Source organism: Condylostylus longicornis, unplaced genomic scaffold, assembly GCF_029603195.1.
Source record: "Condylostylus longicornis isolate FDR11 unplaced genomic scaffold, ASM2960319v2 ptg000027l, whole genome shotgun sequence".
Taxonomy (NCBI): Eukaryota; Metazoa; Arthropoda; class Insecta; order Diptera; family Dolichopodidae; genus Condylostylus; species Condylostylus longicornis.
In genome coordinates, this window is record NW_026577996.1 from 1 (window position 1) to 24093 (window position 24093).

General features: G+C 27.5%; 5 protein-coding genes and 3 pseudogenes across 8 annotated transcripts; 3 read left to right on the forward strand and 5 right to left on the reverse strand.

Moving 5' to 3' along the window:
• Positions 1-44: 44 nt before the first annotated feature.
• Positions 45-1648, reverse strand: LOC129607533 (polycomb group RING finger protein 3-like; annotated as a pseudogene).
• A 558-nt stretch (positions 1649-2206) lies between these two features.
• On the reverse strand, positions 2207-4175 carry LOC129607461 (polycomb group RING finger protein 3-like; annotated as a pseudogene).
• A 558-nt stretch (positions 4176-4733) lies between these two features.
• Positions 4734-6770, reverse strand: LOC129607462 (polycomb group RING finger protein 3-like; annotated as a pseudogene).
• A 1194-nt stretch (positions 6771-7964) lies between these two features.
• Positions 7965-9452, forward strand: LOC129607283 (myosin-2 essential light chain). The gene is made up of 3 exons (XM_055518172.1): positions 7965-8121; positions 8180-8207; positions 8774-9452. Exons 1-3 carry the CDS (start codon positions 8119-8121, stop codon positions 9184-9186), a joined length of 444 nt encoding a protein of 147 aa, XP_055374147.1. The 5' UTR covers positions 7965-8118; the 3' UTR covers positions 9187-9452.
• A 144-nt stretch (positions 9453-9596) lies between these two features.
• On the reverse strand, positions 9597-11409 carry LOC129607282 (putative serine/threonine-protein kinase STE20-like). Of its 2 annotated transcripts, XM_055518171.1 has the most exons (7): positions 11297-11409; positions 11133-11231; positions 10703-10980; positions 10377-10644; positions 10193-10311; positions 9887-10129; positions 9597-9837 (listed from the first exon to the last, which is right to left on the reverse strand). In XM_055518171.1, exons 2-7 carry the CDS (start codon positions 11213-11215, stop codon positions 9767-9769), a joined length of 1062 nt encoding a protein of 353 aa, XP_055374146.1. In that variant the 5' UTR covers positions 11216-11231; positions 11297-11409; the 3' UTR covers positions 9597-9766. The 2 variants fall into 2 exon arrangements, with proteins under 2 accessions (XP_055374146.1, XP_055374145.1); XM_055518170.1 differs by lacking the exon at positions 11297-11409 and having other exon boundaries at positions 11133-11280.
• Positions 11410-12267: 858 nt separating this feature from the next.
• Positions 12268-14155, forward strand: LOC129607198 (intraflagellar transport protein 20 homolog). Its single transcript, XM_055517990.1, has 2 exons — positions 12268-12528; positions 12634-14155. Exons 1-2 carry the CDS (start codon positions 12405-12407, stop codon positions 12903-12905), a joined length of 396 nt encoding a protein of 131 aa, XP_055373965.1. The 5' UTR covers positions 12268-12404; the 3' UTR covers positions 12906-14155.
• A 123-nt stretch (positions 14156-14278) lies between these two features.
• On the reverse strand, positions 14279-17106 carry LOC129607197 (probable protein phosphatase CG10417). The gene is made up of 5 exons (XM_055517989.1): positions 16634-17106; positions 16155-16578; positions 15150-16075; positions 14895-15092; positions 14279-14831 (listed from the first exon to the last, which is right to left on the reverse strand). The coding sequence occupies exons 1-5, from the start codon at positions 16742-16744 to the stop codon at positions 14325-14327; spliced, it is 2166 nt and encodes a 721-aa protein (XP_055373964.1). The 5' UTR covers positions 16745-17106; the 3' UTR covers positions 14279-14324.
• A 2131-nt stretch (positions 17107-19237) lies between these two features.
• LOC129607311 (E3 ubiquitin-protein ligase Topors-like) lies at positions 19238-23835 on the forward strand. Of its 3 annotated transcripts, none has more exons than XR_008696805.1 (7): positions 19238-19796; positions 19858-20012; positions 20339-20518; positions 20799-20967; positions 21029-21806; positions 22199-23632; positions 23773-23835. XR_008696805.1 is itself a non-coding variant. In XM_055518218.1 (7 exons), the coding sequence occupies exons 2-7, from the start codon at positions 19536-19538 to the stop codon at positions 23569-23571; spliced, it is 2916 nt and encodes a 971-aa protein (XP_055374193.1). In that variant the 5' UTR covers positions 19238-19473; positions 19528-19535; the 3' UTR covers positions 23572-23766. The 3 variants fall into 3 exon arrangements, 2 of the variants coding, with proteins under 2 accessions (XP_055374193.1, XP_055374192.1); XM_055518218.1 differs by lacking the exon at positions 23773-23835 and having other exon boundaries at positions 19238-19473; positions 19528-19796; positions 22199-23766; XM_055518217.1 differs by lacking the exon at positions 23773-23835 and having other exon boundaries at positions 22199-23766.
• Positions 23836-24093: the final 258 nt, after the last annotated feature.

Genomic DNA, 24093 nt, shown 5'->3' on the forward strand with positions numbered 1-24093 from the left:
TGGTCATTGAGATTTGTTATGCCTATTTTGATATTGAAAAAGATTTATACCTCTCTATATTTTTCTATTCCATTTAAAACTTTTTTTTGCTAAAAATTTCTTTAAATGAGTGATAGTTGATTGAGAACTACACCTAGAAAACCTTCATTGCAAATTTTTTAAATTGTTACTACTACACTCTAAACAAACATTAACTAGCTCATCTAAACTATGATAGCCGGATTCAGCATGTGCTTCATTAACCTTGTCATCATCATCTTCATGATTCTGTAGTAAATCTTTTGGACAAGCTATATTACGACTTCTATAAAAATCTCTTTCCCTCTTCATTTCATCTAAAAAGAAATATTTCTTTTCAAAAAGTTCATATTAAAATGCAAAATATATCAACGCACTTTCTTGCAGATTCGGTACTAGTTTATATACTTAATACAAAAACTTATATATTGCAATGGATGTGACTGATGAATAACATTCTCGCATGTCGGACAAGTTTTCTTTTCTTCCAAGTGTTTTACTAAACAACTTTTGCAAACTAAAATTATGTTGTGTGTTTAATTTTTTCAATAAAAACTTTGTTTTGAAAAATATTCAATTCAAATTCCCGATATATAAAATTAAATACTCTCGAGACTTACATGTATGTAAACATTCAGTGACTGTGGTTGCATCAATGAAGTAGCCTCCACATATTTTGCAAGTTATATGAGTGTTTAAAGTACGTAATCTTATTCTTCTTTCCATATTAATATTTCATATATGATTTCCCTCTTCTTCTTGAACAATTTGTTAAGCGCAGTTGCTCAGTTTAATTTTTTCAATCAAAAAGTGTTTTTGCCGCTAAAAAATTTCCTTCCCGCTTAAGTAAATCCATCAAATCTTCATAATATAATCTAATAAGTTTTTTTCCAATATGACGTGCTGCGCTCAGCGCTATCTATTGTCAAGTATTGATATTCACACCTGGAGAATTTGTATCATAATCAATACCAACTATAAAATATATGTTTTGAGTATAATCAGTTTAATAATTTGGGCCATATTTTTTAACGCTTTCATATATAATACTGCGTTTTTACTTTACAATATGTGTCCAAACTGAACACTAAAATAAAAAAAATTTTGACATTCTAAATCTTCTGTCAACAAATTATATACATGTTCTAATAATTTTATTTGCAACATGTTTATATTTGCGCGGTTTCGTGTCAAACCAAATGTATGTGTTAAACACATTTCATATTGATTTTTTTTCTTCAAATTTTATTCTACTGATCGTTTAGTGTATATGTATGTGTTTATCTACATATTCACTAAATGACCAACAAATTTAAGCTATAAATTAGACACGTCCATATGTATTTTATTTGCATACATATCCATTTTAAAAAACAAAAGGGATTTCATACTTAAAAAGCTTTTAAAATATGTAAGTTTTACAATTTTAATGCCTTTATTACATACACACTTATGTATGTGTACGTATTCTAACTTTTTATTAATATTTTCCCATATTTTTTAGTGAGGTATAAACGACCACAAAATAAATGCACACAAAGTAATTTATGTTTATGTAGCTGTCAATAAAAAAGCAAAGTATAATAAATTGTAAGAATCATAGAATCCAAGCACAAACATAGTCTGTTAGATTCAAATAAAATACATATGGATTGGTTTTATAATAATTATACTAAAAAAAAACAAGTAAAGTTTTCGAAAAAATTGGCAAAATAATATAAAAAATTAAAATTCCAAAATTAGAACGAAAGCACGAAAAAAATCTTCCTTAAATTACTCACATTTTGAAAGATATAAAAATTGGAAACGTACTAACCCGTTTCATCATTCAAAAAATTTGCATTTTTATTTTTCAAAATGAAAACATTATTATTTGCAAATAAAAATTTTGTTTTTTTAAGCTTTATGTTTAATATTATAAAATATAAATTGTAAAACTAAACGAAATTAATGTAATTTTTTTTATTTTCAAGTGATTATTAAAAAACTTAATTTAAAATGCTACTATTGGTACAAAAATAATTGATTAAAACACGAGTATCTGAGGAATCACCCCACGAATGCTTTAACACCAGTTACGGACCACTTTGTACATTAAATTCATTAATATACATGAATATATCTTAAACTTATATTATTTTGCCTTAATATTCTGAGTTATACATTATATTGATCACTATATTTATTTTTAAAAACAATTTAAAAAACGCCGTCGGGTAACATATACAAATTTTAATGTATGATTTTTACCCAAAAGTTCTTCATTGCATAAAATATCAATCTAAAAAATAAATAATTATTTGAAATTTCACAAATATTTCAAAATATTAGGCAAAACAGAATATGTCAATTCTCAATTATATTAATTTTCAAAGAGCCCTTAAATTTATTTTAACTAAAATAAAACTTGACAATAAATTTAAATGCGTACATATATATATTCGCGATTTTCTGCACAAAGTGCTAATTTTAATTCACATACTTTCACGTTTTCAAGGTCTCAAATCATTGGTCATTGAGATTTGTTATGCCTATTTTGATATTGAAAAAGATTTATACCTCTCTATATTTTTCTATTCCATTTAAAACTTTTTTTTGCTAAAAATTTCTTTAAATGAGTGATAGTTGATTGAGAACTACACCTAGAAAACCTTCATTGCAAATTTTTTAAATTGTTACTACTACACTCTAAACAAACATTAACTAGCTCATCTAAACTATGATAGCCGGATTCAGCATGTGCTTCATTAACCTTGTCATCATCATCTTCATGATTCTGTAGTAAATCTTTTGGACAAGCTATATTACGACTTCTATAAAAATCTCTTTCCCTCTTCATTTCATCTAAAAAGAAATATTTCTTTTCAAAAAGTTCATATTAAAATGCAAAATATATCAACGCACTTTCTTGCAGATTCGGTACTAGTTTATATACTTAATACAAAAACTTATATATTGCAATGGATGTGACTGATGAATAACATTCTCGCATGTCGGACAAGTTTTCTTTTCTTCCAAGTGTTTTACTAAACAACTTTTGCAAACTAAAATTATGTTGTGTGTTTAATTTTTTCAATAAAAACTTTGTTTTGAAAAATATTCAATTCAAATTCCCGATATATAAAATTAAATACTCTCGAGACTTACATGTATGTAAACATTCAGTGACTGTGGTTGCATCAATGAAGTAGCCTCCACATATTTTGCAAGTTATATGAGTGTTTAAAGTACGTAATCTTATTCTTCTTTCCATATTAATATTTCATATATGATTTCCCTCTTCTTCTTGAACAATTTGTTAAGCGCAGTTGCTCAGTTTAATTTTTTCAATCAAAAAGTGTTTTTGCCGCTAAAAAATTTCCTTCCCGCTTAAGTAAATCCATCAAATCTTCATAATATAATCTAATAAGTTTTTTTCCAATATGACGTGCTGCGCTCAGCGCTATCTATTGTCAAGTATTGATATTCACACCTGGAGAATTTGTATCATAATCAATACCAACTATAAAATATATGTTTTGAGTATAATCAGTTTAATAATTTGGGCCATATTTTTTAACGCTTTCATATATAATACTGCGTTTTTACTTTACAATATGTGTCCAAACTGAACACTAAAATAAAAAAAATTTTGACATTCTAAATCTTCTGTCAACAAATTATATACATGTTCTAATAATTTTATTTGCAACATGTTTATATTTGCGCGGTTTCGTGTCAAACCAAATGTATGTGTTAAACACATTTCATATTGATTTTTTTTCTTCAAATTTTATTCTACTGATCGTTTAGTGTATATGTATGTGTTTATCTACATATTCACTAAATGACCAACAAATTTAAGCTATAAATTAGACACGTCCATATGTATTTTATTTGCATACATATCCATTTTAAAAAACAAAAGGGATTTCATACTTAAAAAGCTTTTAAAATATGTAAGTTTTACAATTTTAATGCCTTTATTACATACACACTTATGTATGTGTACGTATTCTAACTTTTTATTAATATTTTCCCATATTTTTTAGTGAGGTATAAACGACCACAAAATAAATGCACACAAAGTAATTTATGTTTATGTAGCTGTCAATAAAAAAGCAAAGTATAATAAATTGTAAGAATCATAGAATCCAAGCACAAACATAGTCTGTTAGATTCAAATAAAATACATATGGATTGGTTTTATAATAATTATACTAAAAAAAAACAAGTAAAGTTTTCGAAAAAATTGGCAAAATAATATAAAAAATTAAAATTCCAAAATTAGAACGAAAGCACGAAAAAAATCTTCCTTAAATTACTCACATTTTGAAAGATATAAAAATTGGAAACGTACTAACCCGTTTCATCATTCAAAAAATTTGCATTTTTATTTTTCAAAATGAAAACATTATTATTTGCAAATAAAAATTTTGTTTTTTTAAGCTTTATGTTTAATATTATAAAATATAAATTGTAAAACTAAACGAAATTAATGTAATTTTTTTTATTTTCAAGTGATTATTAAAAAACTTAATTTAAAATGCTACTATTGGTACAAAAATAATTGATTAAAACACGAGTATCTGAGGAATCACCCCACGAATGCTTTAACACCAGTTACGGACCACTTTGTACATTAAATTCATTAATATACATGAATATATCTTAAACTTATATTATTTTGCCTTAATATTCTGAGTTATACATTATATTGATCACTATATTTATTTTTAAAAACAATTTAAAAAACGCCGTCGGGTAACATATACAAATTTTAATGTATGATTTTTACCCAAAAGTTCTTCATTGCATAAAATATCAATCTAAAAAATAAATAATTATTTGAAATTTCACAAATATTTCAAAATATTAGGCAAAACAGAATATGTCAATTCTCAATTATATTAATTTTCAAAGAGCCCTTAAATTTATTTTAACTAAAATAAAACTTGACAATAAATTTAAATGCGTACATATATATATTCGCGATTTTCTGCACAAAGTGCTAATTTTAATTCACATACTTTCACGTTTTCAAGGTCTCAAATCATTGGTCATTGAGATTTGTTATGCCTATTTTGATATTGAAAAAGATTTATACCTCTCTATATTTTTCTATTCCATTTAAAACTTTTTTTTGCTAAAAATTTCTTTAAATGAGTGATAGTTGATTGAGAACTACACCTAGAAAACCTTCATTGCAAATTTTTTAAATTGTTACTACTACACTCTAAACAAACATTAACTAGCTCATCTAAACTATGATAGCCGGATTCAGCATGTGCTTCATTAACCTTGTCATCATCATCTTCATGATTCTGTAGTAAATCTTTTGGACAAGCTATATTACGACTTCTATAAAAATCTCTTTCCCTCTTCATTTCATCTAAAAAGAAATATTTCTTTTCAAAAAGTTCATATTAAAATGCAAAATATATCAACGCACTTTCTTGCAGATTCGGTACTAGTTTATATACTTAATACAAAAACTTATATATTGCAATGGATGTGACTGATGAATAACATTCTCGCATGTCGGACAAGTTTTCTTTTCTTCCAAGTGTTTTACTAAACAACTTTTGCAAACTAAAATTATGTTGTGTGTTTAATTTTTTCAATAAAAACTTTGTTTTGAAAAATATTCAATTCAAATTCCCGATATATAAAATTAAATACTCTCGAGACTTACATGTATGTAAACATTCAGTGACTGTGGTTGCATCAATGAAGTAGCCTCCACATATTTTGCAAGTTATATGAGTGTTTAAAGTACGTAATCTTATTCTTCTTTCCATATTAATATTTCATATATGATTTCCCTCTTCTTCTTGAACAATTTGTTAAGCGCCGTTGCTCAGCTTAAATTTTTCTTTCCGTTTTCTTCTAAATGTTTATAAAGACGAACCAATTTGGCAGGTTTTCCAAATTTTTCTCTCTTAAATTATGTGAAACCACATATATTTGTTTTACGTTTTATTATTTTGGTGAAATTTAAAATCTAAAATATTTACGGACTTAATTTCCCTGTTCACAATCATGATCTCTCTCTTATTATGTAGCTTCTAAAACATGTTTAAAATATAAAAAAGTATGTTGAATTCAAAATATATGAATTTTCAAAAAAAGCAAATTCAATGAAAAAGTGTTTTTGCCGCTAAAAAATTACAAAAATTGGTTAAAAAAATTTTTATTCCATAACAATTTCAGTATTTAGACAATATCTACTACAATTTCATATCGAAACATAAGACTATAAATATTTTTAAATTTTAGATTTTGATTTCCATTTCTTCGGAATTCTCGTCTACGTCTTTATAACTTGTTTTATAAATAGATTTTGGTTTTATGTACTCTTCTTCTATATAAACGAAGGGATTTATTCTCAATTGTTCACTACTTGGAGGACTCTTAAAAATTACTTTAGTTATGAATTTTCCTTCCCGCTTCGGACGATTTGAATTTACATCTTTTAAAAGAGAAACTAAGTGGCCTTCTAATTCTTCACTTTTCATATTTAACTAAAATAAAAATTTAAATATTATATATTGAATTTTCCAATTGGATAATAGAATTTTCTTACAGTCCCAATACATGTTGTAATTGAAGCAAAATCTGGCTGATTTTCATCTTTTTCCGCCTTACATTCAATTCCATTTGAAAATTTGGTGATTATATCTTTCAAATTAGGTTGTAGTGCTTACTGGTAAATCAAAATATATGAAAATATGTCAAAACAATTTAACTTTTTCTAATTTGACATCTTGCACTCAGCGCCATATATTGGCAACTAAAGACTTTCATACAACCCAGTAAAGAGTTTTTAAATTTGACATCAGCGCCAAAGTATTTATATTCTAAACTAAAGATTTCAAAACATATTTTCTTACTAACAACAATGAAATTTTTGCATGATTTCTTTAAGAGAAAAACCTCGGAAAACAGTAGAAATTAAAATGGATTTCTAAATTTTTAATTGAAACAAATAACAGGGTACTTTCTTTACACACTTTTAATTTTTATACAGCTAATCTGGATTTTTGTATTTTACAGAACAAAACGAATAACAAATACGAGAAATTTGAGCTTCTAATATTGGTAGACAATCCCGATATAGCTAAAAATTTTCTGGATATTTAAACGATATTAACAAGTTGTTTTGATATTTTGTACTAAAAAATAATTAAATATTTAAATTTATATTTCTGTGAACTAGAAATTATAAAATATTTTATTTTTGAAACTTTAAAAAACAAATGACAATCTTAGAAAATATATAAACATAAGTTAAATGTTTATATATTTGATGACTTCAACTAAATATTTTTAAACTTTATTTAAACTTTGCTCCAATTCAGGAAATAAATTCTATTCAATAAAAAAAACTACATTTATATAGTGCTTTTATTATTTGATCAAATAAACTATGGAATTTTTACTTTCAAATAAAAATTTTCCGCAAATTACAATTCTTTTTACAACAATAAGTATAATGAAATTAAAGTATAAACATATTAAAAGAATTTTGCTATACATACTACATATTTAATTCGTATAAAGTTTACCAAAGAGACAACATAAATTTATATGAAAAATAATTGTACTTTTTTGAATATGTGTATATGTACTTTGTTTTCATACATTGATTCAACTTGATCCTGCCAAAGTTCCAATTATTATACTCTATTTTATTTTTTCTGGACTTCTTTGTATTTTTTTTTTTATATTAACAAAATACGTTAATTAATGTCATGTATCGTATACACGTGGTTTGTTTTCAAATAAAAAAAAAATACAAGTGACATTGAATTTTTGAACTGTTCGTCTTTGATTGTAATCACAAAATATGGTTTAGGGGTGTACGTGTTTATATGAATTTCTTTGTTCTTAAATAAAATTTATTATATAAAGTTTTCTTTTCTCGGAAGATGTCAGCAGCGTTGAGCATTGACATATTAAAGACATGTTGTCAAACTATAACATAACGTCACAAGGAAATCGAAACAATAAAACTATTCAATATTTAGAGAATAAGCTACGAATTATTATTAAAAAAAATAAAAATAACAAAGTATTACTTGATATTAATTTATAAGACATAGAATTTTTTAATTGAAAATGGTAACACTTTTAATAATTTTGAAATGAACTCATGTTCTTGGAACGATTTTTTTTACAGGGAAATTATACTGAAGATCAAATAGCTGGTGAGCAATCAATATGTAGAGTAAATTTGAAATATATGTATGTACACGTAATTGCCACATAAGTGACATGAAAAAAAGTTCAAACAATGTTAATTTATACGAAATAATGAGTCATAGTTCATTAGTTCAAATATATACTTTCATATTCATATATATTTGAATATATATTTCGTACCATTAAAAACAATGAACCTATTTGTATAATTTCTACTCTTTATTTATTTATTCCTCATAACAAAAAGAAATTAAAAAAAAGTTTAACTGAATAATTTCTAAATATGAATTTAAAAAGGCACTTTGGGGCAAAATATAGGTACATACACAATCTAGATATGTGGATAAATTTATATTAATGTCCACAGTGCATTTTTATGAATCCCCACCTACCAATTTTATTTAATAATTAAATTTGTTTAATTTAATCATAACAACCAAATTAATCCCTAGCATATATGAAATTAATAATTTTTAGTATCTGCCAGTACTAAAATTTTGTAAGAGTAATCAGTATAACTTTATATTAAGGTAATGTTCATTAACTTCACTTTGATATTCCTTAATTTTAGAATTTCAAGAAGCATTTAACCTATTTGATAACCGTGGGGATGGCAAAATACAATTAAGTCAAGTTGGCGAATGTCTTCGGGCTTTAGGTCAAAACCCTACAGAGGCAGATGTTAAAAAGTGTACTCATCAGCTAAAAGCAGATGAAAGAATACCTTTTGAAGTGTTTTTACCAATTTATCAAGCTATATCTAAAGCACGTTCAGGAGATACGGCTGATGATTTTATAGAAGGATTAAGACATTTCGATAAAGACGCAAGCGGATTTATTTCATCGGCAGAATTAAGGCATTTATTAACCACTTTAGGAGAGAAATTAACTGATGAAGAAGTTGAACAATTGCTTGTTAATCAAGAAGATTCTCAAGGAAATGTTAATTATGAAGAATTTGTCCGTATGGTAATGAGCGGATAAAATTATTTCATGTTGAATAAAAAAAAATCAAACAAATTACTTTCATAATTAAACATGTTTTATGAAACATATTATTTAATAATTAAAAAAAATAACCTTCCATTTTGGTAGTATTATAAACAAATTTTTATTATTTTTTTTTATACATAATTCTATGCGTCAGTTTCGGAACTTTTTTTTATATGTTTATATGTACATACATGTATAATTATATATTTAATGTATATTGCGATTTTTCTAATAAACGTTTATAATTCGTTTTCAAATTTTTAATTTTAATGTTGATCTGTATTTTGACAATACAAAAAAAAAGGGGCAGATTAAAGTCATCATCCTTCAATGTGTACTTAAATATACATTTCTTTACCTTTGCAAAAAAGGAGAGCCGGAAAAATGTGTAAATTCGCTAGGAATCTAGTTTTAAAATATCTACAAAATAAAGTAATAATTTTTCAGTAGCTAAAGAAATTTTTTCGAAAAGTAGTAGGTATTTATTCTTAAAATTGTTCACTCAGAAGTAGATTATTAAATGAACAATCCTATATTATTTTAAACTCATATCCATAGATATTTTATATTTTTAAAAATCCCAATCGAAATTATCATTTAAGCACATTTCGTTTATTTCACATGACAAACCAATTGTTTCATCTACAAAAAATAAATTAGGAAAATTATTTGAATCATTCATTTCTCTTACCTCTAAGATTTTCATAATCAGCAACCTCAACACCAAAAGTTTTCAATTGTTCGTAAAGACATGTGTTTTTACATTGTTTAAAAAAAGAATGGTTCAAAAGTTGCGTAATTGGTGGTCGGTCATTTGGGAAACGTTCTGTGCATAATTCTGTGAATTTATGAAAGGGTTCCGAAAATTGCCTTTGCCCATATATCTGCCTCGTTTTCACAGCGATAGAATCAATTCCAGTTCCACATTGTTGTGCTTTATATGAAAATATTATTATATTAATCATTTTTTTATTAAAAGTCTAAAAAATAAATGTACCGATTAATTCTTCAGTAGGACATGTTGAATTATCAAGAAGAGTTATTGGACTACCTCTTATTTTTTCTGTAAGCATAAAAGTTGATTTCATGTCAGCAAAAGGCTCCACCCCATTTGCTCTAAAAACAAATAAACACGGAAACTTTAAATTATGAAATCAACCAGGTGAAATGGAGGTGATTACAATTCACAGGCCGTGATTCCTACGCTATACACATCTGACTTTTCTGTATATCCTAATAAATTTTGCTCCAGCACTTCTGGGGCTAACCAGTTCAGTGACTTTTTACTATAAGGTGCTAAGTTATGTAAAATTTTAGTGCGCTCGCCATGACTGACGATATTTGTACATTCACGAAAACCAGTTATGAGTGCTCTCGTTTTATTCAATAATATATGACTAGCTCTAATAGCGCGATGTATGAACCCTTTTTGGTGGAGATATTCTAAACCTAGATAGGTATATATTTTACGTAGAAAATTACAAATTTTTTTTAGATGAATTATTACCTAAAAGTATATCACGCAAAATTAAAGATATAATTATTTCTGGTATTCCAGTTTGAAAGCAATTTGCTATTGTATCCTTACAACTTCCAAAACACATAAGTGGTGATATTACATAAACTTCGAAATCATAAACAAATGCAGTGTAAAATGATAAAATATTTGGGTGATTAAATTGACGCATAATTAATATTTCATCTCTTATTAGATTACTTTCTTCTCTTGCAAAATCAATTCGATATTTTTTAACTGCTACATATTCCCCATTTGGTATATGTCGGCTTAAAAAAACATATTTTTCATATAAACAATATTTTTATACATGTAGTAAGGTAGCTAGGTACTTATTTTACTTTATACGTGCTAAGTTGGCTTGTTATTTAATTTGTTTGGTATTTATAAATTAACAATAGTATTTATCCTATCTACTTACGCCAAAAAAACAGTTCCTATGTTGTTACAACACTTTGCTAGTTCTACTTTTAAATCATAACTTTTCGGGTCGCAACCAAACATTTTATTTTTGATTTAGCTAACATGGAATGGATGCAATTATGACGTTAATATATTAAATTCATAATATTAATGGTAGCGTACATGTACAATGCTATTTTTCCTTTATCATAGATATAATATATTATTTAAAGTAGATATGAATATATTTGACTTATATATTATATAGTTAATTTAGAACTAAATTTCGATTTTCGGTCAGTACTTTGACATTATGAAAAATTTCTGTCAGCCGTGGTCAGTACGTATAAATGACACTTCCTGCCAGCGTTCCCACTTAGATACAATTGTACCGATTTAGATTTTGACATTACAAAAAAATCATTGACAGTATTTCTGTCAACCGTGATTTGGATACATTTTTGCTTTAAATTTAGGTTGGATACAAAACTACTCAAATATGCTAAAATGCCTTCTTTTTCTTTCTTTCTTTTTCAAACACTAAATAAATATTACAAAACTGTCATAGCCCTGCTAATATTAAATCGTGAAATTGCTTTATTTGTAAGAAAAATGTTATTTGCTGGCTTTACTAAACAGATTTCCAAATTTTTTAGAAGAAAGTAACAAAGATTCTAGTATATTAAATTAGTACCACCATTCTTGTGTTCAAATCTAGAAGAGACAAGAATATACAGGAAATATATTGGTGTAAGCTAGATGTATTAGAAAATGCATTGGTTCCACATATATTTTAAAAATTTTCATGGTAAATCGGGTTTGGCGCAGTGGAAGAAGGTCTATTGAGATGAAATGCACCTTGAGCTCACACTCTAAGTTAGAATTACAACCGCAGCATGTTTTTTGAAATGCACTGCATAGAGCAATCCATTTTTTATTATAGTTTTTACAAAGTTTCACTACAGAATTTTGAGGAAAAAATGTTAGAATGTTTCTTTTGTTCTCAAATGGAATTTTCTATCTGTCCATTTTCCGCAAAATCAAATTTTATATCTGCAACTCTATACTAATGTAAACGACATTATTAAAATTACATTAGTAAAAAGTTGGGAGGGTTGTAACCCTTATGCATACTTATAGTGAATTGTCAAGAATTACCTTGTTATAAAAACAAAAACCAAAGACTAAGGATATGAATAAATAGCATTGATTGCATCTTTTGAGGTAAATGTAATATTTGCAGGAGAATTCATATACATATTTTATATTTGCATCGTGTTTCTTTTTGTAAATGGCTGACGAATTGTTAAAAGCTGGTTTATATATCGACGATATATATTTACTAAGAATCGTCGATCCGAAAATTGCAATTGAAAGAAATGAACTTAGAGATAAATGCAACGAATATGTTGAAAGTATGTGCCTACATACATATATTATGTATAATAAAATATTTTAACATTATATGTATACATATGTACACATTTATGAAAAAAAACTTATATACAAATACATTTTAGAACTGCAGAGTTTTAAGATTCTAGCCACGGATTTTGTGAAAACAGCCTCAAATTATTCATTGGATGTTGAAAAAGAAAAAATCCGGGCAATTAGCGCTCAAAATTTGTTAAAAACAATTTTCAAGCAACGACAAATTCAACAACAAAGTTTTCAATCGAAAATACAAGAGCGTACGTTAGATCTTGATCGCCTGAAAGTTGAATACCAATATTTACAACGCATTGAGTCGGAACAGCTGGAAATAATAAACAACTATTTGCAAACACAATAAAATTTGACTAAATCCGTAATATATAAAGAAATAAGATATTTATTCATGTATTATACGTGTAAATTGCAAAAGTACATACTAGCATTCATTGATTTTTTTATTTTAAAGATAAAATTAAAGAATACTCATTTTTATATAAAAAATTTAACAATTAAATTGGCATTTTAGATACACAATTCTCGTAAAGTTAAAAAAAACAAACAACTTCTTCACCAAAAAATAAGTTTTTTAAGAAAATATAGGACTTAGGTGTATTGGCATAAATGTTTTTGTGCGCAAAATTAAAAACTTTGGACAAATCGATAAAAGGTGATATCAATACTACAATAATTATGTACATAAATAAATAATTGGCTTCGAATTTCCGACTTTATTACGAAGTTATAATTATCGTTATTGATATACGTGTGACAATTAAATTTTTATTTGTCGAGAAAATATAGTTTTTGGAAAGGACGTTGATGTTTGGGAAATATGTTGAGTTTTGAGGTGAACAATTTTGAGAAACACTTAAATTTTTCATTTACTTTTCTGCAGTATTCAATTCTCGTTTTTAATTAGAATTCTTTTAAATTGTATAAAAATTAAATCATATATACCTATATAACTAATAAAAAACAAGTTGTTAATATACTTTGCATATTGAGAAATAGTGTAATTTTTTACGTTTAAAACAAAGTTACAATTCATACCCTATAATTTATATTATATGGTACATACTAGTACATTTAAAATGACTTTTATGAAGAAGATCGTTGTTTGAAACTTTTTAATTTTTTTTTGTATAAGCAATTTTTAAAAATCTAATTTTAACCACAGAAATTTTTCCAGTATGCTTTTTTATACCTGATTCCTGTACCAACTTAAACCTTTTTTTATTTTAAATTGAACTTATTATTAATACATGCCATGCCATAAGAGAATTTGTGTGATTTTTTATGTTGAAATCAAATAAAATTGCAATACATATTTTATAATTTGTATTATATTTAGGATGTTTATTTTAAAATTATGTATGTTTTCGTTCGTTTTGCTTTAGCAGTTATTAATTAAGGATAAACTATGATTTGAAGTTTGATTAAGAAAAAATAATAAAACAAAAATGAAAAGAAACTTATAGAATATAATTTATGTGATCTTATGGAGAAAAATTAAAATACAACGAAAATATTATATACATATGTACGTACCTACATGTTTGTATCTACATGCATATATCTACGTTTTACAAAAACGACATATATATATATATATATGTATATATATGTATATATACGTATATAATTAAATATTATGTATATAAATTTTTCACCCATAATTAATTTGAAATAATGTAGAATGTTAAAGAATATTTTATGTTTTTACATTTTACATTTCGTGATTTTCATTATTAAATTTCCAAAACTCAAGAGATCAAAATTAAGTCTCAGAGGTTGTTGTTATGACACCCGTTTCAGCACCTGTAACAAGTGTTTCAGGTTCGACTGTAGCTGTATCCATTTGTGATTGATTATCATTTTGTTCTATAGCATTTGTAATGTTAGCCGTTTTGTTATTAGCTTCTGTAGAAATTTCTGAATTTAAAGTACTCGATGAAGAGGCAGCACTTGACTTGAAGCGCTTTTTCGATTGTTCTTCTGAATCATTCCCCGTTACAGCTGTTGATGTTAAATCAGAGTTATCGCTGGACGTTGGCGATATCGAACGTTTTTTTGTTTTTGGTGGTTTATCCTCAGTTTCACTGGTTGACTCGGCAGGTTTTTCTGAATCCGAAACTTTTTTCTCTTCATTTAATATTGTTTCATCTGGATTTAGTTTTGTTGATAATTCAAAAATAGTTGGTTTAAAACGAATTATAATAGCAGTCATGTTGTCACAACCTGTTCCATCTCCTAATGTACTTGGTGACAAACATGTATTAAGAAGCTGTAAAATTAATTTTATTAAGTTTTATAAAAATAATATTTTTAATTCAAATTTTGATAGTACTTCTTCACAGATGGAAGACATTTCCTCAAAATCCTCGTCTATAAATTCTTTAACTAACTCTACAACTTCCTCACTTGACATGTAATTCCAAATACCGTCACACGCAAGTATCATAAATTCATCATTGGGCTCTAAGATTAATTTTTTCACGTCTGGTAGAGCTGAGATCATTTGTTCTTCAGGTTTCAATTTAGAATTCTTAAATAAAAAAACATAAAAGAATTTCGGTACACGTAAAGAATAATTCAATGTTACCATTTTATATGCATGATCTCCAATTGCTCTTGATAAATTTAATCCACCATTAACACGCCCATCAAAAGTTACATGTCCTCCAGCTTTTTTGATTCTTTTTAATTCTTCATCATCTTCTGGCTTGTGATCAATACTCATATCAATTGCTTTACCACCTCGGCAGACTACACATCTAGAATCGCCAGCGTTGGCAACATATAAATCTCGGCCATTTAGAAGTGCAACTACAGCTGTACATCCACTATCCTTTCCTGGTTCTTCTATCATGTTAGCACAAAATTTATCATCCCCATAAGTATCATCTTTATACATCCAATCATCAGCTTCCTCGTCAGAGGATTCTGCATTGAATTCTTTTTCATATTCATCATATTCCTCGCTACATTCTTCGCACTCACTGGAATCTTCATCTTCTTCTTCTTCAAAATACACATAATCTTTGTCATCTAAGTCCAAATCACTATTCTCTTTATTTTCTGGTTCACTTGGTTTTGGCCCATTTTCGTTATTTGAGGTAGAGGATGAAACACCTGAAGATAGTTCAGTTTTTAAATCTCCATTTTGAACGTCCTTTATTGAATTTGATACTGAACTATCGGGAGAAGTACTACTTTGTATACTTGATGTTGATGCAGGTGCTATTGGTTCCGTTATAATTTTATCCCCATTTGTTTTTGATATTCCCCCACTAACTGAAATTGCTTCACTTGATTTCATTTCGCATTCTTCTTCATTTACTTTCTTTTCAAAAATACATTTAGCTTCGGAACTGCTTACTTCGGAATCATCATTTGGTTCTGAAAAATTTACACTGTCGCTTGTACCTTCGCCTGATAAATACGCAGACGTACAAGCAGCTTCATTTTCTGGACTTTTTCCTGTATTTCTTTTTCCCCGTAATCGCGGCGACAAAGGCTTTGAGGTTCCTAAAAATAATTGACTGTTTTTATTTTCTCGTATCTAAAAGAATTGCGAATATATACTGTTTTTTTTAATTGCGCTTACCGGAGCTTCCTGGTTTTGCTTCTTCATTTTTGTTATTATCTTGATCTTGCAGGGTTGAATCTTTTTTTGCTTTGTATTTTGCTAGAACTTTCTCTAGGGGTAGTGATCCCTCTTGACATAGTTCCGCTAAATCTTCTTCTTCTTCTTCATCCACAATATTGCTACTATTTCCAGCGGGATTTCTTTCACCGGCAATTCTTTTTAGCTCTTCTATAACACTCTCTTCAAGTAATGTGCTATCAAATTTTAGGAATGCTTCTTTTAGTGCTTCTTCATATTTTCCATCCTTAAAAGACTGTAAATTTTTCAAGAAATTCGGTAAGTGTTCAGAGCAATATTTTGCCACTTCTGCACCACCATGTCCATCATATACGGCAAAATATGAAGTATTTTCATCGAGTTTTAAAATGCAATTATGTGCATCCTGCAAGAATTTATATTAGCCATTTGTCAAAAACATTTAAATTCTAATTAATTACTTCTTGACTAATTCTCCAACCCTGCATGGAGCTTGCTCCAACTTGTAAAAATTCATTTGCTTCATCTATCGAGTGTGTTTCTTTCACCGGTTCAGATAAATATGCGCCCATACTAAATATCAGAAACAGAAAATTCCTCTAAATTAAAATTTTTTTTTGAAGTAAACCACTTTGCCAGATCAAATTTTGTAGTCAAATCACGGATCATTAAACCACGCTTTTCGTCTCGCGGTTGATCTTTTGTTAAAAAGACGCGCTTCCACTTTTTTTATAATAAACAAATAGCTTATATCAATTTAAGATCCAATTCAAAAGATCGATTAATCTGTTCATTTAAAATTTTATTTAATATGTGGAATAATAAATAGATTAACTAATTGAATAAAAAAAAAAATATCAATAAAAATATTATTTATTCGCAATTATGATAGATTGAAATCAAAGATTTTGACGACCACAGAGGGAGCGTGAGAGAAATCTGCATATATGCAGATTTGCAAAACAGCACATAAAATCTACTTTTGAATGATAGGAATAATTATATAGATGTAGGAATAATGCCATTTTGACAGAAACGTTATACAATGTTTGAAAAACCAGGTTTACCATAGTTACTAAATATATCTCGTTTTTCCATAAAATGGTTGGTATACACTTTTTCAGGTTACTAAGTGTAGCATACTAAATATTTGTATTATTAAATAAAACTGTATTCACTATTGTATTATTAGGTAGGAGAACATAATATAAACTAAACTTGCAAAGAAACGATGTACATTGAAATAGTTTTGTTAATAACTCGCTTATAAGAACGCTCAGTTAAATTCAGTATTCAAGCGTCATGATGTGTGTCAAACTTCAACTTTGACATATAGCTATTAATAAGCGTTTTCGTTTATTCATTCCAAAGAAGCGATATTAAGAATATAACAAAACTCAACTTTGCTCCACGTTTTCACGAAATATTTGCAATGGAATTTTGTGTATATTTAATGTTAAAATAATAGGTAATTAAATTTCAAAATCAAGGTAATTTTTTTTAGATTTTTATAATAATTCTGAATTCCGAAAGATTTCCTAATGTTACTAGTTCGTATTTGATTGAATATACTGCAAAACTTTTGACAAACTTGGGATTTGCTTTCACTGATTTTATTAGAAACTTTGTTTGTTATTCTTTTTGTTTTATAAAATAAAAAAACCGCGTGCTCCATAGACATAGTAAAATTGGTTAAAATTGCGTTTGGCATATGTACATCACAAACTAGCAACAGCAACAGGCAATAAGAGTACTTATACCTTAAAGGTGTGTAACCTCACTATACTTATTTAAACTTTGTAACTCGACGAATTGCGGCTAACATTATATGGACAGCCACAAATATAAAAATAAATAAAAAAAATAAACATATTTTTTTGAAAATGGAGCATAATTTAACATTTAAAGGTTAAATTTTTATAATATCTGATATCTAATATCTTATATATGATCAGACTAAAATTATTTGATGGGGATAAGACTGTACGTCAAAAATTAATAATTTTCCTACTAAAATTATTACCAAAGCAAAACCAACAAACCGCTGTTCAAAACTTTTAAAGTTCATTGTCACCATTTTATTTTTTATAAAAATGTCAGCAAGTTCGTTGAGAAAAAACTAATTTTAATTATCTGCCGTCATACAATGTTTCATAATAAAAATAGTATGTACATATCCGACTTTCATCAAACATAGATTAAATTTTATATTTTTTCGAATAATATACATATGTATAAACAATACCTTACAGAAAGGGCACACACGATCATGTTAACATTTGCTATTACGTCAAAATTGGTACCATTTTAACGACTATCAGAATCAGTGTTCCCACTCGGTAAAAACAAAATGTATCCAATTTGAAGAAAAAAATGTATCCAGCCTCTTAAAGTAGAATTATTGTACAAAATCGTCTTATTTTGTACAAATAAACTCATAAATAATATTAATTTGCTTTATTCAACATTGTGAGTTTGGTTATTTATAGTAAATTATTTAAGAAATCACACGCAATTTCTACTACATTTTAAAAGTTAAGGTCAGAAAATATATGTTCTGTAGCTGTTGAACTATGATGTAAAAACGATTCACCATGAAAACAAATTTTATTTAGTCAGCAAATAAGATTTTTTTGAAAATAAAGCAATTTCGGGATTTAATATTAGTAACACTTTAAGTTTTTAAAATGTAGCCAATTTCGGCATTTTAGCAGATTTGAGTATCTTTGTATCCAAGCTAAATTTTAAAGCAAAAATCTATCCAAATGGATACAATTGTATCCAAGTGGGAACGCTGATCAGAATATTGTTGATTATTTTAAGAAAAAATTTAAATTATTTACTCTTTATTTTTGTAACTTTATAGCAGTCGATTAAAAATGTTTTTAAAATAAATCTTTTATAATACACAAGCGGTAGCCTAAAATATTTGAAATGAAGTTTTTCATTTAGTTCACGAATGTTGATTGGGTTTGATATAATTGACAATTTGAATGCTATATTTTGTATCTATAATACTGTCATTTCCATCAATACCATCTTTATTAATGGAATAAAATTAGGGCTAGCCAGCTGCTTATTTTATTGTCAAATTGAAATAAATTTTTTCGAAATATGTTTAAAAATAAAAAAAAATATTTAGCTTTTAACTAAAATAAGCAATTAACAATAATTATTACAATACTTCAACAAGTAAACAATTAGTTTTACATATGTGGGGTAGTTTCTAATCGAAACAATTTTATATTGCAAAAAAAAAACTCCATTCTAACTCCATATTGTTGTAGGAAGACAATATAAAGTAAATTGCCTAGGATTTGTGTTTTTTTATTTAATAAGTGAAAATATTTAAAAGATTATTTTATGGCTCGGAGCTTTGCAATGGAGTGCCCTGTCACTCCAGAAAGAGTTGATCAGTGTCCTGCTACACCGGATTTTATACGAAGACCAATTAAATCCCCGGAAAGTACAAGTTCTTCAGATGAAAGTACATTTCATGGTCGTGTTGCTAATGGATCTCCTCCACCAAATTGTGCTATTTGTTTGGGAAAATGTAAAAATAAATGTTTCACGGATTCATGCTTGCACCAGTTTTGTTTTAAATGTTTATTAGAATGGAGTAAAGTATGTGAAGAAAAATCAATATGTTTATAATTTTTAATAAAATTTTATTAAAATTTATTAGGTCAAAGCAGAATGTCCTCTATGCAAACAATGTTTTAAATCAATTATTCATAACGTTAAATCGGATGATCAGTTTGAAGAATATTGGGTACAATCACCATCAAATATATTTCCAGACTTTTCCCGGCCAATGCGAGCTCATATACAAATACCAAGGTAATTTTACATATTTCGAATTTTACTCCGTATTTTTACTTAGATATTTGATAAATAAAAAATGTATTTTAACGTGTTATTGTCAAAAAAATTATTGAAAATATAACAAAACAATGCATTGAAGCAAAAACATAAATTTTATAACAAGTAGTGAATTGAAAATAAAATTATAAAATGTAGGAATAATAGATGTACTAAAGTATTATGATCTGGGTACAAAGTACTGCTTATAACATAGAAATACATTCTTTAGTTACCAAATACCGTAAAGGAAATAAAAGTGTTGATAATGAAAATATGAAATAATAATGAAAAAATTTAAATAGCCGTAGTACTTTCAATGCCGCGATGCAGTTGCAGTCAAACACGCTTTCAAACTCCATAATTCAGTTACGATCAAATATTTCTACCAGATTTCGACGCTACGTTTATGATGGAGAATTATACGCCTCGCCGCTGCCTGATGTAACAGGTCGTTTTCGAGAATGTTCAGCCAGATTTTATAGGTAAATAAACTGCTTGGTTATCATAATCAGGTAGTAAAATTGTTGAAAATATAACTCTTCAAAATTAAAAATATCAGTATTAAACTTAAATAATATAAAGTTTTGGAAACAAAATAATTAGTGAAATAACACTAAATCAGTTTAAAGTTCAAATATGCATAGGCATACATACATATTATATTTTTAATGGCATTCGAAACAATGAAAATTCAATTTGGAAAAAAAATGTTTTTTTTTTTATTGCATGAAATATAAAAGTTTATATACTTTTTATCCTTAGGGAAAATCCCACTCAAGTTCATCGTTTAATGCCATGGCTAAACCGTGAATTAATATGTTTGTTAAGAGACACGAATTATTCAACAAGTACATTACTAGAGATGATTCCCCATTTGCTTACAATATTCAATATAAACTCTCCAGATTTTCGTCGTCGTGTGTCACCTTTCGTAAGTTTGATCTTTGCTTGGTTACTTTTTTCTAAGTGAATATTTTTTTTTCTTTCTTTAGTTGGGCCAACATACAGCACATTTTATTCATGAGTTTCTTAATTTTGCTAGAAGTCCTTATGATATGATTGGATATGACAGAGAAGTTCGATACGCTGGAAATTCAAATGAAGGCGAAGTTGTTATAAATGAAACATCTTCATCAAGCGACTCGGATGAAGTAGCTGAAATTGCAGGTGATAGTCCACAACTTTTAACTGAATCCTTATATAACAACAGAAGACAACGTAACAATCCCGCACTTGGGTTAACCATTGAAACATCAAATAACCAAAATTCTGCCGTTTCAACAGTTCATATAATAATTGCTGATGGTGATAGCAATGGCAGCAACAACAATAATCTCGACACATCAAATATTCAAAATCAAAATTCTCAATTAACTGCAATAAACTTATCAACCAACAATAATCCTGGCATTTCAAATAATGAAACTAATAATCAAATGAGCTCAGAAATAAGAATTTTGAATGAAAGTCCTATTGAAATAACAGAAACAAATCAGTCATCACGCCAAATTAGTGATGACAGAGTATCTTTACTTAGTAGTACAAGTAGTGATGCTTGTGAGTTCGTTTTAGAAAGAAAACCCCCACACCTTCGAACTCCTGAAATGGTTAGTTTGAATTCCGATTCTGATAGTGATGTGGTTTTCATAAGCGAAGAACGGAGAGTAGAAAAAACTGCAAGCAATGGACCCACCCCAGGCACAAGTGGAGTTTCTTTCAGTATTGCTAAACAAAGAAAAATGAGAAGTTCAAAAATGAGAAACATTAGAGGTATAAATAGTGAGAAATTTAAAATTGTATAAACATAACACTTACGAAAAAAATTTGTTTGTTTTAAACTTGCATAAAAGAAATAAGATTGGTTAACTGTTTTATAAATTATAGAAAAAAAAGAGTTAATTATTTCGGCAAGATATCAACTGTGCACTTTAATTTACAAATTATTGAAACTATAGAAAACAATTACTGAAAATCAAAATGAAACATTGTATAGATCTAGTATAGTTTAATGTCATATCCATTCTTATTATATCATTATGAATTTTGTTATGTATCCTTGTAGTTGGTTTAAAAGCTAAATTATAGGAAACTTTTATAAAAACAAACAAAATTTTTGCTGATATTCTATTAAAATATTATTTAACAGTTGTTTATAATTTTAGGCATATTTATACCATCATCTGACGTTGACCATTCCTCAGATTCAGATTTTAAGCCACCTGTGGAAACGAGAAGGAATCGTCAAAAAAAAATTAGAACAAGGCAATCCGAGAAAACAATCAAATCAGAATTTATTGCTGGTCCATCTACCTCATCGGGTATAACAAGTGGAGGAAAACCAATGTCTTTGTTATATTCTTCGTCATCCTCTCGCGATAAACGACAAAAATATAAATCTTCAAAACCTAAAATTTTCGGGAACCGTAACGGACGTAGTTACAAAAATATATATCAATCAAGTTCGAGCTCAGATATTGACAGTTCAAGACATGAAAGTGATGATGATGACCACAAATCATCAAGTTCGGTTGACCACGCAGTTAATACTAAAAAATCTGTATCAAGTGCGAACTCGGCCACCAGTTCTTCAAACACATCAAGCGGCACTCGCAGTAGTAGCAGCAGCAGTTGTCAAAGTGGCAAGAGCAAAAATTTCAAGAATAAAACCAGTGTTCGAGGTCTAGGTAAATTAAATAGGAAAGGGCACGCCCTACGTAAATCCACACGAAGCTCCAGCTCCAGCTCTTCAAGTTCTTCTGCTCTCAAAATGAAAGTTAATGGAACTAGAAATAAAAGAAGTAGTAGTAGTAGTAGTACTAGCACAAGTATTAGTGGTAGTAGTAGTAGTACTAGCAACGGTACCAGTGATGTAAGTAGTAGCAGCAATTTGAGTGACAAGATACATCGTGGTAACATTAGCAATAAAAGTACTAACAGTAACGCCGAAAATATTAAACGTTACAAATCCATTCGAAAAATGTTACTGAGGGTGGAAAAAAATTGTAAATTGCAACAAAAATTTAAAAGTGATAAGCAACATTCCACACGTTTAAAAAAAGATGAAAGCATTACTAAAAGCACTGAAAGCTCTAAAAGGGGTAAGAAAACGAAAGGAAAATATGAGTCTTCAAAAAAAAAGGATCATAAGTGTAAAAGGTTAAAAGAAAAAGATCGGAAAAGGAAACTACATAGTAGAATAAACACTAAATCCACTACAGAATTTTCAGAATCTGATACTGAACCATTATCAAAACATGTAAAATTAAGTAAAACTGAACCTGTATCATGTGAAAATGTAAGTGGAAATTCTGAAATAATTAACACTGAAAGTGGGTCCACTGTGCAACCAACAGAGCAAGAAGAATCTCAGTCAGTAGAACAAGATCGCGATCCAACTTCTGTTCTTTTATGTTTCCCGAACAATGTTTATTTGTCTATAAATCTTTCAACGACTGAACAAATTCAAAGTGAGCAAACACTATTGCCCTCAACAAATATTAGTGCACAACAAAATTCACTCATATCTGAGGAGTAAATCTAGATTTTAAGTTGTTTTCAACTTTATTATTAATTTAGCTTATTATCAACTAAACCAGGTAATTTCATCGCTCTATTTTATTGTTTATTATATAAATAATCAACCGAAAAGAATGTAAATATATTCATATTTAATTCGTAAATAACCTAATTTTGGTCCATTCGAACTATTATGTAAAAACTACTTTTTTAATTTCAGAATGTCAGTTAAAAGATAGTTTCATCTTGTGAAACATTACACTTAAGTTATATTATTATATACATAAATAACAATATATATTAGTAATAATTGGAAATGAATTATAGATAGTTTTGTTTTTTTTTTTTTTGATAATAATATAAGTCTTTTTTTATTTAATAATTAAATTAAAAATTATATTTAAAAAATGTAATCGTATTAAAATGAAATTACTTGCAAAATATCTTTAAAATTAATAAATTATAATGGATTTGCAGTATAGAATTTAATTTTTTGAATTTTTAATTATCTATGCGTTTTTAATACTACGGAATTGAAAAG